At 49.7% G+C, this 15293-nt stretch overlaps 1 protein-coding gene across 4 annotated transcripts in view; it reads right to left on the reverse strand.

Moving 5' to 3' along the window:
- The window catches only part of CPLX2 (complexin 2), a 123479-nt gene continuing 108186 nt past the window's right edge, over positions 1-15293 (reverse strand). For all 4 annotated transcript variants that reach the window (XM_081184999.1, XM_081185000.1, XM_081185001.1 and 1 more), the window contains 2 exons: positions 9078-9253; positions 1-5182 (listed from right to left, as the gene is read on the reverse strand). In XM_081184999.1, the coding sequence (XP_081041125.1) occupies positions 4985-5182; positions 9078-9253 (374 nt within the window). In that variant the 3' untranslated portion in view covers positions 1-4984. The remainder of the gene's footprint in view (positions 5183-9077; positions 9254-15293) is intronic.

A 15293-nucleotide genomic window follows, 5' to 3' on the forward strand; every position in this document is an offset into this window, starting at 1 on the left:
CAATGTACAAATTTCTTTATTTTATTATTTCTTCAAAGACTAGTAAGAGCAGGATGGTCACCATAGGGTGGCTGGATGGAGCCTCTTTGACTCTTTGCTGTCCCCTTCTACCTGTGTCCTCCACCCCACCCAGGCAGGGAAAGGGGTGTCACCCGCTCCCCACTTGCTCCTCCAGGTTAAATGGAAAGGCTGGCGGGGTGCGAGGGCAATGGCTCAGAAGTGGTGCACCCCGTAGCCAAAGGTGTTCATCTCTCTGGCGGGAGACGGACGTCCCCCAGCAGCTTTAACCTGAAGGGCCCGCAGGGTGCTTGGCTTGCCCCATATCTTTCCATTGGGGAACCCCTTCAGCACACTTAACCCCATCGCTGTGTTCGATGTCCTTCTCAGGTGCAGATGGGACAAGGACTAGCCAGGTAGACACAATGACCCTAGAAAGCAGAGATGGCACAAGCAAGACAGGATGGTTTACACATTCCGGCAGATTAGTGCACAAGGCAGTAGGGCTGCCTGCCGCCTCCCAATACAGAGCAGTGACAGGCAAGCAGACAAAGGGGAATGCATGCACGGCGGGGAGGATGCAGGGCCCCTCCGGCAATGCTCTTGACTGGGTCCCGGAGGGGACTGGGATCAGTTCTTCTGTGCCCATGCGGAGCCCCTGAGGGATATCCTGCTCTGGAAGCAATCTGTAAACAAATGGGTTGCACACTTGCAACACGTTGGCACCGACACACTGGAGACTCCAGCACGCCCCCTGGGTTTGTGCCAACGCACACACATCCGCCCTCGCGACAAGTGCTGGCACATTCACATATACACCACTGGCTTTGCTTACATTCTCATGCATCCACGCGCACACAGAGATATGCACCACATCATAAATGAATAGTGAGCATTCCTTCCAACCAACCAACCAACCATCCATCTCTCTCTCTCTCTCTCTCTCTCTCTCTCTCTCTCTCTCTCTCACACACACACACACACACACACACACACACACACACACACACAGAGTCAGGCATGCACTAATGTAAACAGACACTCATATGTGTGATTCTGAACCTTAAAACATGTAGGAGAAAAAGGGAGTTAAGGGATCTCGGAAGTAGCCAGATTTATTTGCCTTATACATGGGATGGTGGAAGGAGGCTGGCTTAAACATACTGGTGTATATGCTACAACTTTTCTCCCCCCCCCCTCTTATGTGCATACACACACTGAAGTGCATATACACCATCAGATTAGAAGCAGCTTCTTCTCAATTTACTAAAAGTGGTAATGACGAAGCACTAGGCAAGGGGTTTCCTCCAGGCTACCTTGGTGGTGGCCTGGGAACTGCTGCAGTGTAGTGCCTTCCAGTGCCGCAAAGACAACATCAGAAGCCCAAGGACATGATATAGGAAAAGCCCATACAATGGCTCCTCTCCCAACCAGCGTTGCCTCTGCTTGTTGTGGGGTGTTTGGGAAGGAGCTGAAGCATGAGCATGTCTCCTGTGGTTTCTGATGTTCCTTTGGTGGAGCAGGAAATAGCTGGTGTTCCTGCATTGCAAAGGTAACTGGAGAAGAGTCCCACGATGGCAGCACTGAGATTCCCACACGGCGAAGCCAGGTTTAATCATTCTCTGTTGCTGTGGGTGCTGCCATCCCAGGTCTCTCTGATACCCCTTGAGTCTTATCTTTTTTTACCTTTAGGTCTTGCCCAGAATAGGTCCACAGAGGCCAGCAGAAGCCTTGTGGTCAGTGGGACCCAGGGCTGTCAAAGCCCACTGTGTGGGATCGGGCCACCAACATGTGGCTGTAGCATTAAAAAAACAAAGTAAACCGAGAGCATCAGCAACACCACCCCAAAGGCAGGAAGCTGGCTTCAGCATCAGCCCTTTGCCCCATGTGAGAAGTGGACTTATTGCAGTTTTCAGCATTCAGCCAGCAGGGTCCAGCAGCAGACAGTGGACGTGTGAGAGCCCAGGACAAAGCAGTGCCACCTCGCCACAGAGCTCACCTGCCAGCAGCCAGCAGGGAGCACCCTGAATTTCCGCTGGCCAGTCCTTGCACACCACAGTCATGCTCTGTGTCTGGTAGGAGGTGATTGCACACACAATGGTCGGCCATGGCAAAAACGGCTTGTGAGCAAATAAGGTGCTGAATGGGCTGCTTCCCCTTTGCCACCCCCACCCTGGCCCTCTCTACTCTGCCCTGCCCAAAGCTCCTCTGCCCCCCACCCCCAAGTCCTGAGCTCCATGGAGCCGTACAGTGACCATCTTGTGAGTGACTAGCAGAGACAATAAGACAGATGGCAGGCGTTGGGGTGAATTACCCTGTTACAGAGACACCAATGCAAAAAAGACACGCATGGGCCACATGGTGGGTGGCCGGAGACACAGACAAGCGGGCAAGGGGGGGAGGCCCCCCCCCCAGGGACGCTCCTTTGTACAAGATGAGAGAGCGCAGCCCGCAGAGTTTTTAGTGTTGATAGTATTGCAGTCTAACTGATATGGCTTTAACTATTAGGGAGGGAAGGAAGGAAGGAAGGAAGGAAGGAAGGAAGGAAGGAAGGAAGGAAGGACACTCAATGGAGGGAGATTTCTTTCAGATTCAAACTCAACCCCAACCAAAAAGCAAAAGCCCCCCAGGGGCACCGGGGAATCTTGGGGTGGGGGAACAATTGGGACCTTCCTTCCCAAACAAATATACAGAAGAATGAGAACCACAGGACTTCCCCAAGGAAGGCTGGGCCCTTGCCTTTGTTTTCAGCAGTGGCCAAGGTCTGGTGGTGTTTGGCAGGGTGCCAACCAACAGCAGGGAGACGTCTCCCCCCACTCCCAAACTGCCCTTCCTTGTCCCCCACTCACTGCTTTTTGCTTAATCTTGTGGCTCTGGAGAACGGATGGGGTTAGCAGGCAGGGAGTGAATGCAACAATAGCACAGCAAAGGAGAGTCACTGGGTGTTTTTCTTTTGCGGGTTGGGGGATTTGGAGATCGCCACACCCATGGGCAGGATGGGGGCTGCAGAGGTGGAAGAGCAGAAGATTCTCCCACAGACCATACAGTACCTCGACCCCCGCCCAGAAATCAGTGTGTATATGGGGGTGGGGGTGGCGGTCCTTGGCATTTCTCAGTTAAGGAGAAAAACTGGGGCAGCATGAGGAGGAAAGAGATGTTTAGGTCATGGAAGCAAGAGTAGTGCAGGCAAGATTTGTGTCTGTGCTGCTCTGTGCACCATTTTTGCATCTGCAGGGGCCTGTAGCAGGATCCTGGGGGACCAAGATAGCCACAGCAATGGGCTCCCAATCCTAGCCTAAGAGATGAATTGAGGCTCCTCATTCCACGAGACTGCTCTTCCAGCCAGGGGTGAGCCACACACGCTGGCAGTTCTGTCCCAGGGTCCCTGCATCAGCTCCCTTCAAAGAAGGTGACGATGATGACCCTCAGGTTCTCCAGCAACACAAATGCAGCTGGCTATTCCCAGGCTGGAAAAAGGAGCTCTTATTCCATCCTCCATGTGCTGCTGGGTGCATCTGACCCTATTCCCCTTTCTTTGAGTTTGGATGCTCCGAAGTGGGTGTTTATTATGGAATGGGTGGTCCTCACGTAGGCAAATGCCTGTCTGTGTTTCCTCCCCTTTATTTATCCCAGATTTACCCTTTCTGGGGAAAACCCTGGTAAACCTCTTGCCACTGACCCGTTTACAACATCTAAACGACCCATTCACAACAATAAGCCCCTGCCTGCAAGCGCCCTTGATCCACTTCAGCCCCCTGCTCCCCAAATCAAGACTCAGTCTAAACCCTCCACTTTGGAGAGCAAAATGGCAGAAAGAGGGTGGCCCTGGTCCTCGTACTCTGCAGCCTGTAGCTGCCCCAGTTCACCCCCCGCAGCTCAAATGACAAAGGATGAACTGGATCAGAAAAAGATGGGCGAGACAGCGAGGGTGACAGTGCCACCTCCCAACCTCTTGTCCGCCACACCCATGAGGAGCCAACAGGTCTCGGAACCCAAGACCAAAGGTCATCCTGCAAGGAAGATCTGATGCTTAATCTTGGCCCTTGGCCGGCTGTAGTGGGGCTGTGGAAGGTGTGTCTGAATGTGCATGCTTGAAATGGAAGTCGTCGTAGCAGGGACAGCTTTCTCCCCTGCCTCCCACACACATAATTCTTGGTGCAGGGAAGTCTCTCCGCATTAGTGTTTGGGGGTGTGTGAGTTTGATTCCTTCCAGAAACAAGCTCCTCCTTTCCCCCAAGCATGTGAGAAACAACCCAGCAGCCCTTGGGTGCGAGGATGAGGGCAGGGGGTGCTCCTCTTGGTTGCTCTCTTAGTCAAGAGATGGAATGTGCAGGGCTGGCTTTGCCCCAAGGTGTGAAGGGAAATGGGCACCCAGTCCCTCCCTGGCAGTCAACATGGGGGGGGGGTTCAGGAATGTGCATGGGGGGGGGGCAGAGCCCAAGCCCCCTCCCCAGGGCCCCCATGAGGTTGCATTAGTGAATTTGGTCCAAGTTCCTCACCCTGTGCCCAGTTTTTTTTTGTGTGGGGTGGGGGAGAGGGGGTCGTTTCCCCATGTAGCCAGCTGGCACTTTGGCACAACAGAACTCCAGCTCTGCCACGGGGCAGGGAGCAGGGATCAGAAAGGGGGAGGCAGGCTCCCGGCAGTGGCCCAGCCTGCAGCTCCAGGGAGCAGAGCAGGTGAGAGTGGTTTTTGGTCTGATGGGTAGCAAGAGGTGCAGCGAGGGGGGAGCATGCCCTGTGCCTGGTGTGCTTCTTCCTGGGGGGAAAGGGGTGGGGTGGGGCAGTGCGGTGGCTCGGCAGGGGCCCCGTGGCACAAGGACACGTTTGGGGTCTTCCCTTGGAACAAAAGAAAAAGGAATCAAATGAAGTAAAAAAATAAATGAAAATCCCCCCCGCCCCACTGGGACCACCCTCCCTCAACCCAAGCTCTGAGTTGGCAGTGCCAGGGACGGTGGGCAGCGCAGGGCAGGGGGCTGGTGGGGCAGGGCTACTTCTTGAACATGTCCTGCAGTGGGCCCGGCAGGTACTTGAGCACCGTGTCGAGGATGCTCTCCTCGTCCTCGTCTTCGTCGTCCCCGCAGCCTGCTGGGATGGCTTTCTTGGGGCGCGTCAGGCTTCCCTCGCACGGCTGCTCCAGCGCTGCCTTCTCCTCCGCCTCTTTCTCCTCCTTCTTCTTCAAGCCGTACTGCACGGGAGACACCCACAAGAAGTCAGAGACAGGCATGCAGGCGCTTGACGCAGTTTGGGTTTACACCATGCAAAGTGCAAAGCATACCTTTAAAAAGAATGATTTTGCCCTTATTTTTGCAGGCTGATTTCTGAGTACGCTCAGTAGGGAGTTAAGTCCCTTTGACATCACTGGGACTTACTTCTGAGTGAACCTGCATGCAGCTGCATTGGCGGGTCCATTGCGGCACCCACAAATGTTCCCGTGAGACTTCCTATGCTGCATTTCAAGCCAGTCTCTTGTTGCTGCCTCGGCTCCATGAGGATATGGCTGAATGACAAGCTTTAGCATCCTCTTGGCAAATACGCTGTTTTAACTGTGCATTTTATATTTGACTTCCATTAGTAATGTGGTTTTTCCCCCCAGCCTGTAAGGTAACATTTTAGTTTGCTGTTAATTCTGTTGCTTTGAATTTATACTTTATAGTTGACTTTCTTCAGCAATGTTTGATTCTGGGTTGCTTTATGTGATGTGTTAATGTGTTGCAAACCACTTTGAGATTTTTTCCTTTAAAATATGAAGTGGTATAGAAATTGATGACAACAACAACAACAACAACAACAACAACAGGAGAGGCAAGGATGCAAGTGGCTGCTCCTACCTAGAGCAACAGACACTACCAAGGAATTGGAAACATGTTATGGCAGAGCTGAAGAACCCTTTTCCAGCCCTGGGGCCAAACTTCCTTTGAGGTAGCCTTCTGAGGGCCACTTGCCTGTGGTGAGCAGGGCCAGGTGCCAAATGGAAAAATAAGCTGCGGAAAAAGCCTTGCTCTGTGTGTTCATTTGCACAAGGCTGGAATCTTCTGTTCCCATCTGCCCCTGCTAGCAAGATATTATGGGCTGGGCAGAGGCAGCACCGGCTGCTGCGCTATCTGCCTCGGCAGAAGGATATTGAAGATTGCAGATAGTGAGCACCAGCCCCCTAATACATCCACTTACAATGTGGGTGATAAAGGGAGACCCACACCGCCCCCACTAATAATGTGAGGACAGTGAGAGCCAGGAACTGGGCAGTGATTGACAGAGAGAGATAAGGACTGGGGAGAGACATCTTTGGAAAGGTTCCTTTCTGCCAGACGCCCAGAATCCACCCACCTGGCTCCCAGCGCTGATGTTAATCTTGCAGCATGGATCATATGTCTAGAGCCTTTTAGCTCAGAGGAAAAGTGTGCAAAGGGGGGGGGGAGAGGGCATAAGAAAGGTGCATAAAGTTATGCATGCTCTTGAGAAAGTGGATGGAGAGAAGCTTGCCTCCTTTTCTCATTATACTGGTACCTGGGAAAATCCAATTAAACTGAATAATGGGGGAGTCAGGATAAGAAAAGCCCTCCTGTGGCTGTGACGGGCTCAGTTGGGCCCTCCCATGGCTGGGAGTAGGCTCTGTCATGTCTTTTGGAGGGTGCGCTGGGCCCCATTGGGTCTCCTCCCACCATGTGACATCACACACACCATGGGTGTGACATCACACGCACATGCTGCCCTGCCCCCAATGCTGGGCGGAAGCTGGCGCACCTGGAAGACAACCACTTATTCCTGTTGGTTGTCTAGCCCTAGCAGCTGGTATGCAGAGGTACACTGCCACTGAACAAGGAGGCTCTGGAATGCTTTCCCTCCATCCTTCCCTCCAACCTTGCACGAAATTCCTTCTCTGCCTACTGACTCTATTTTTTCACTCTCCCCCGGCCTCCTGTCGCTTTGCATTCACAGCAATTTCCCCACATACAATGTTTCTGTCCTCTTGATGCCCCTGTTATCCTCCTCCCACCATTCACCTCTCTTTAGCTGCTTTCTTTGGCCTGGCTGATTTGCTCTTGGCGGAATACTGTGTCTGTGCTGAAATTTGACACTTGCTTTCCCAGTGGAATCGCTCAGGGCTCAACAGGAACATTTAAAGCTTCTCAGCAGTGAGGTGCAGGATGCACCCTGGCTGATAAATCCTCCCAATGCTGGTTCTCTCTGAGTGGCACAGAGAGAGGATCTGCCCCAAGAGACTTTTGTTCTCAATGCTTTTGTTCGAAACAGAATTATGGTGGACCATTGCGCACCTTTCCCCACAAATCAAAGTTCAGACTTTCTGCCAATGTAGATGATTATGTTCCCTTCCAGTTCAGCTTTCTAGTGATGCTCTTCCTGCTTGTGCAGCTCAGGAAAAGAAGGTGGACATACAGACAGACCAGACGTGGAGATAAAAGTCTTGCAGCAAATACATGCTCCTAGGGTCTACTTTACACATGTGTGTCTGTCCCTATGTGAGCATGCAATGCATCAAATAATAACTGGTATGTCAGCATGATCCAGCACAGGCCTATATTTCTATCATCTCACACACAATGCTTTTAAATGGAGTCTGTTCACATTTTCAGTTGTCCAGCTATCCAGTATATAGTAGTAATCAAATGCAGTGTGAGCTAGTCCCTAGAGGACAGGGAAAGGATTTGCCAGGCAGTGATGAGTCACAGACCTGTAGAAGGAACCACAAGAGTTATCCAGTCCAACCCCTTGCAGTGCAGGAATCTTTCTCCCAACGTGGGGCTCAAACCTACGACCCTCAGATTAAGAGTCTCATGCTCTACCTACTGAGCTATCCCTCTGCTCATCCTTCTGGTTTGGGGTCTGGGCTCACAACGAAATTAGGAGTTGAGTCCTTCCAACATGCCAATCATCAAGAACTACTTTGATGACCTGAATCAGTCCGTTGACACACAGTTGATGTATCCTGGACATCTTTGTGTCCTGGACATCTTCAGTCCATATGCCTGATACATATTGGTCACCAATCAAAGGATAGATGATAGTCCTCCAATGACCCTTTCTCTCCCCCTTGCCACATGTCAAATAAAAGGGATCCCAGTAACAGCTGATAGGAGGTGGGAAGAGAGGGATGGACAGAAGGGGCAAAGCAGACATGCAGAGTATAGGGCAGGCCGCAGTGGTTCTTTGCTGAATTTGAAGGCTGCTCTTCCCCCTGGGACCACACGCCATAGACTCATGAATGATTCTCCTCTGCAGCATAAACAGCGAGAGCAGATGAGAGCATAATCATTCATCAGTGTGCAGGGGTGTGATGTCCCGGAGGGAATGGCAGTCTTTGAGGCCTGTGCCTGAGCTAAAGTGATCTCTGCTTAACAGGCTGTTACTTCTGCAGGCGCAGGGTCTTGGGATCACCATAGGGATCAGGAGGGAGAAACCCAAAGCCTTTCTAGAAAATATCAGCAACACTGTGAAGGCAAGAATGGATGCACACTGAGCTAGTGAGGCAGTGGGTGGGTAGCAGGAGAGGTTGAGGCAGTGCTTCAGCTGCTGGATGAGCACTAGCTGTCAGTCGTAAGGAACCTCTTTCCCCCAAAGCATCTGGGTAATCAATTTGGAGATCAGAGGTGACCAAAGGCCATTTTGCTGAAGGAAGAAGACGGCAGCACACTGAAGACTGCCTCTCCATCTCCAGTGACTGGCTCAGTAAGCGGGAAGGGGAGGATGCCACTGGGGCAAGATTCTTGGGGTTGCATAAATAACCCTTAGTCATGTTAACCCACTGGAAGCTAGTGTGGTAGTGAGTCACATGGTGAGCCACTTCTACCAGAAGTGTCATGGACATAGGCTGTAACTTGAAGCACTTGTGACTGCGCTTGCTTTTTACTCCCCCCTCCCATGTAATATCTCTTTTTAGATCATGAACCCAAGGGCAGGGGCTGTCTTAAGAGTAGATGTTTGTAAGCTGCCCTGAGAGTCTTTTTTTTGGCTAAAGGGTGGGGTATAAATGCTGTAAATACATACATACATACATACATACATACATACATGCATATGTAACATGGCCTTTCCCTTCTAGCTAGTGTGTGTGTGTTACGCACCTTATCACGGATTTGCTGTCGGACCTTTTCCCGTTCCGCCTCCATGCGGGCATGCTTTGCCTTGCGCTCTTCCTCTTGCTGCCGCAGGGCTTCTTGTCGCTCTTCTTCCTTTTTCTGGGCATCGGGGTCTTTCTCCTCTTCACCTCCCAGCATTTTACCCATGTCCTTGGTGGCCCCTGCAAGTGATGTTAGGAAACCACAGTGACTCCTGAGCACAGCTTGTTCCTTTTCAGCTATTATTCCTCATACAGCCATGCTCTCATGCAGTGTGGGCTCTTCCCCACTCACCCAAACCTCAAAAACTGAAATTAGAATAAACTATTGCATACTCAGGGTCAGCATGAGTTCATAGGAACTGAGCTGGGTGTGCCATCTCTGGGTGTGGAGTTAACAATTTCAGGTCACCCCACTGCCCTCAATCTCAGATGATGTTCAGGAGAGCCTATCATAGGCAGAATGCACCTGGGAATCCAGACTTCGTTCCCTGGTGTCCAATGAGGATTACCGGACTCATTTTTCTGCAGGCACAGGGCTTCCTGTGATCAGCTGAGAACAGTTGGGAATAGCAGATCATATGGGAAACTCCTACATAATCCCCGCAGTTCTGGGGTGTCTAAAGCAGCTAATGTAGAGACTTCCCCCGAGATCCACCTCTTCTGCTCATCCAAATGTTACCAGCGTGGTTCTGGGATTCTGGTAAATACCATGCATTTGTTTCACTCCAGCAATGTAAGTACAGCTCAAGAGCCAATGTAGCGTGAGCACTCAAGCATACCCTTGTCCTAAATCGCTTCCAACTTAACTCTTGATATGCCATAGCCAGAGACCCAGACCCCTCCCCACTTTCAGAGAATGGGTAGACTAGGTTAAAGGACAGAGCTTCTGAAGCAATTGCCCTGTCAAAGACTGTTGTAGGATGGGAGTGAGGATACTTTTCATCAGGTTCATGACTGGGTGGGAAAGGGTTAAACCTACCATCCCCACATGCTACAGTCCTGATGAAAATCCCTCTCACTAATTTATTTTTTAAAAACTCTGGTGTGCTTCCAGGTGATGTGCTTAGTATGCCTCACATGCAGCTTGGCCCTTAAGTTGACAGCTGGCTCCAAACAATTGCAGAAACAAAGTGTCCAAGCTGTGGTGTGGTTTGGCTTGACTTGCTACCATCACTGCCATCACCTGCTGCAGTGAGCTGTCCATGGTCCTACTTGCCACCTCTCTTGGATCCTTGTTGTGCATGGCCAGGTCAACCCTGTGGGCTCCAGCTTGGACCAGGACATGATACGCTGTGGTTTTAAAGCATCCCTTTAACTCTTGATGGCCACAAATGTTGTTTGCACCAATTCTCACCCTACCCTCTAGTCATCAGAGAGAAGGTGTGCAGCACTTTCCAGCGGCTGCAGTCCACTTGTCGCTATGACACCCCCCCCCCGCTCCATGTCCAAGTTCAGCCATATATTTCATGGTCTGTTTTGTCTTTGATCCCTCTTTTTAGAAACCAGGAATTTAAATGCAGGAATAGAAGACTGGGAAGAGGCAAAAAGGTTAAGGAAAGATAAGCCGTCTCTTCCTGGGAGTTCTGACTACACCTTTTGAAGGGAATGGGAGGATGGATTGATGGATGGAGTTCCTTGGGCAATGCAAAGCATCCACCAGCCTCTCCATCTGCTTTGGCAAGTAGCTAAAATCTGTTGGATGATCTTAGGGCCAGAAATTTGACAGTTCTCTATCCCAGATGAAATGCCTCAGCATAGCAAGGGCCCCATGCCCAGTATGATTCTCACTGGCTGACAGCAGAAGGTCAAAAATCTAGCTATTTGGGGATGGTGGCCCTATAGGACCAATGACCCACTCCATGCTGGGTTACAGCAAGATTTAGTCTGAATCAGGTGGCAAAGCCTGCAGGGAGCAAGTTCTAAACTGCTCTATGCAGCTCCCAGACAAGACCTTTGCTGATGTCTGATAGTAACAGGGAAGACAGAGTAGCATAGATCCAGCAATTAATAGCTCCCTCTTGTTTAATTTTTGGCTGCTGCCTGTACTACCTCAGGACAATGTGAAATCTGATGATTGAGTGGCAGCTGAAATAAGCTGGGCATTGCTTTAACGCAGTATTTAAAGGGCTTTTTTTCAGGGGTGCAACAAGAATGTGGATATAAGACCGATGTTTACATTTATCTTAAGGAGGTGGCCTTCTAAAAGAAAATGTCAGGAGCAGGCCTTTCACTCTGCCAGAGACTTGTATGTTAGCTAATTGAACAGCTACTAGCACATTTCCTTGACAGATCTCTAGAGGGAGCTCAAATGTAACTAACTTGTACTAAGGGTCCTCTCAGACAGAGGATGAATCCCAGATCTTTCTTCTCCCTTAACTGTAAGTTAGTGCTATGGAGGTGGAACACAGGAAGGGATCACCCTTGCTGCAGGAATGATTGTAGCAAAGGCATTATGTGCACCCATTGGCAACTTTGAGTTTTAAAAACGGAAGCTATGCACTCCAGTACTAGAAAGAGGGAGTGAAAATAAAGGGAGTACCAAATATTATGGGTCTGTTAGCTGCTATACAGAGAAGGATACCTTGTTTAATGTTTTCCTTCTCTCTCTCTCTCTCTCTCTCTCTCTCTCTCTCTCTCTCTCTCTCACTCTCTCTCCATCCTCCATCCCCAGTTTTCAAAAGCTACATAAACACTCCTCCTGAAATGACACACTGGGGACATTCAGCTGCTAAGCACTGAATAAACAATAAATTAACTTTCTGTAAAATTACAAAGTGGTACAGGCTAAAGTTTTGGGTGTTTCGGGGGCGGGGCAGTGCTCCCTCCCAATAAACCATGATCCCCAGATTCACAGGTTTCTCTTTTGTGGTATATTTACACATATATACATATATATTTACATATATATTAGTTTTGTAACTCTAATTACATTCTTATGTTATTTAATTATTGTCATTATCCTCTGTTTTCTTTTGTTTCTTTCCCCCCTCTTTTCCTTTCCTTTCCTTTTCTCTTTTTTTTCCTTTTTACTTTCATCTACTGTAAAAAATTCAATAAAAAGGTTTCTTTTCTTTTCTGTAAGTACCTTTCTGGCATTTGCATAACCTGTGATATGAGGCAAAATGTAAAAGAAATATTTTCCTCATTTGTGTTGTGAGAAAGTAGCCTTCGTTTGTTTATTTGGAGTATTTGCAGCCCCCACCCTCCCACCCTCCCTGAAAAATTCCTCCCGATGCCCGTGGCTAGAGTGTGTCTCTTGTCACCAGTTATGCCATGGACACTAGCCAACCAATTCTTGTGGTGCATTTTGTGGAGCAGCAGTTCACATGGCAGTCCCAATTTTCAGTTAATAAATTAGTGTTTTTCTCTGTGAGAAAAAGATACATACTGAGAAATGGTGCCGAAAATCCACCACCTAAGGTTGTCCTCCTTTCTCCCTCCTTAATGACAGAACCAGCTATATTTTGGCTCCTAAGGACAGAGCCAGAAAGCTTTTGATGCAGATTAAGCAGGGCATTTGGACAGCTTTGTGAACCAGTTGTTCCTGAATAGATGTTGGCTGTGGATTTACCAGTCCCAGCTTTCCTTACAAGCCCTTCCTGAAGTAGCAGGTCCATAGCACGCGTCTTCTGAATCAGATGCTGTGAGCATTCTCCACCATGGGGTGGAGCTGCTCCCTCTTCCCCAAGCCTTCGCACATCTGTGCAATGGAGCTGTGAGGCTTGGCATGTGCTGTGCGACGCTGAGCAGCTCAGCTAAGAGCTAGGCAGCAACATTTCCCATTGCTGTTTGTCAGCAATTTAGAGTTACAAACCAGCCTTGGCTCCCCAGGCCCCCAGGAGACTTCAGGGTCTTTCATCTTCCTGAGCTCCATCTCCCTCCTTCTTTACTTCTGTGACTCATTTCCACTTTGCCCAAACCAGCTAAGCCCTTCGCACAGCCAGAAGCAGTAGTAGCTGCTCGGGGAAGGGAGGGAACCTGCACATGGCAATGGCCCTGTTTGAGTGCTCTGGGTATAAGCAGGTTGTTGTGTCTTGATCACTTGTAGCCAGGAGGTGAAGGCATGATCTACAACAGGCAGGCATTTTTCCTAACCTTCCTTTAAAATACAAATGGGAAACCAATGGGGCTGGCACTGTGTCCTGTTGGCTGCAAAGGCACGGACAAGAAAAATAAAAGCAGTTCCGTTATCGGACGTGCCTGGAGGAGTGTCAGGCTAGGCTCTCTACTAGATCCAGTTTGTCATTCAGCAGGGCCAGTGCCAGTCTTTTGTGGGCCATTGGCATAAGGCTGCTGATGGCTGCTGTCCCCATTGGGAATTCCTTGCCTCTTGCTGCTGCAGCAGGTGCCACCACTGCCAGTTACTCCCTTCCTTTCCCCTGGGCTTAGATGTGGCAGCCATGTATGGTAGAGGAAGCAGGGCTTATCCTTGCTTGATCTGTGCCAGCTGCCCGATATCTTAGGTTGCTTGAGATGCAGTGTTTGATGTCAACAATGAGTGCTGCATTTTGAGCCATCAAGGATGGTCGTTGGCCACTGTGCACCAGAGCTGAGCACCAGTTTGACTCCCACTCCAAAGCATTGTTGTCACCAGCTGAGGATCTATCCAGGGGGGAGCTGAGTGACAATAGCAAAGGGTAGCAGCAAAAAGTGGGGTCCCCAATGCACTGGTGGGATCAGCAGGAATGCCACCCAAAGCTTCAATGGGAGTGGCTGTGGTGGATATTGGTCCTTCTGAGTGCCAGTGCTTGACCATGCCAACCTCTGATGCTGGCTCTGTCATTCAGGACCCAGAATGGCTAGGGCCATAGCTAAGTGGCAGAGCATCTGCTTTGCATGCAGGGGGTCTCCAGGTTCAATGCCCACCATCTCCAGGAAGGGCTGGGAATGCCCCTGGCCTGAAACCCCAGAGACCCAATGTCAGCCACTGTAGCTGGGTGGACCTTTGGTCTAACTCAGCAGAAGGCATCTCTCTACGTTCCTCAGAAGGAGCGAAGGATCACAGCAAAGATTCAAGCACAGCAAAGCTCCAGAGAGGGTGATAATTGAGATGACAAACTGCCAAAGTAAGCTGCCCACCCCAGGAAGGGCACTGATACAGAGTTTTTCTAGGGTGTAGCTCTCATACCACTTTATGTAAAACTGTCAGAACTGGTGAGAGTGCCTTTGAGCAAGTGCAGAGTGCCTGTTACTTCTGAGGAGCCGCAACCAAGTTCCACACATTTAGAATGATGGAGAAGGAGATGAACTGGACACTGTCACTACTTACGGCCTGTGAGTGGAGTTAGTAATGCGCATCTTATTTCTTATGCTGCCTGAAGCCTCTGATCCAAAAGCCGAGGTTTGCCATTTTAAAAAAATGTTTACAATCCTTATGATTTGCAGAAATGACAGAAAAGGTGATGCTGCACTCCCTGGAGCTGCAGTGAAGCTGCTCTGGATAAAAAATGGGGCTCCCAAAGATACACTCAGAATAATCATACACACACACACACACACACATATATACACATATATTTGTATCTATATGTATATAACATACTCTAAGTAGGGCTCTTTATGCAGCCAAAGCACAATTCATGCACAAGAAGGAGATGTCAGCAGACTTGGAGATACTACAATATTTGCAGAAGTACAAAGAAAACAGATAGGGGAGAAATTAGAAAGAATTTCTAAGCCCAGTGAGGACTGAGCATGTCAGTGGGCACAGAATGCTGATGTACTGTTCGGGTTTGGGCTGGGTGTGGAGGAAAACACTCTCTCTCTCTCTCTCTCTCTCTCTCTCTCTCTCTCTCTCTCTCTCTCTCTCTCTCTGTGTGTGTGTGTGTGGAATGGGACAGTGTGGCCAGAAACCAGAGCAGAAGCATTCCATGCTGTGATATTTTGTTGCAGTTTCTACCTTTTAAGGATCTGGTTGCATTTCCCTCTAGTCAGGATGTACTGGAGAAGAGAGCTTTGCTGGTCTACCCGTGAGTTTCTGGTTTGCACCTCCTGGGAGCCAGAACCTGGTCTAATGAGCTAGGCAATGGTGGAAGACAGAGGAAACAGGCCCAACGAGAAAGTCAGTGAGTGAAAGGTGACAGGTATTTGGGTTGTGAGCTGAGAGAATGTTTTCCTTCCCTGGTGGGACACCTGTCACTCTTCCTTCTCTCTCTCTTTTTTTTTTTGCAGAAAGGAATACAATGGAGGTGGAGTGAGATTTGATGTGCTCTGACAGCAG

This window comes from Podarcis bocagei (genome assembly GCF_964188305.1).
Source record: "Podarcis bocagei genome assembly, chromosome: 2".
Classification (NCBI taxonomy): domain Eukaryota; kingdom Metazoa; phylum Chordata; class Lepidosauria; order Squamata; family Lacertidae; genus Podarcis; species Podarcis bocagei.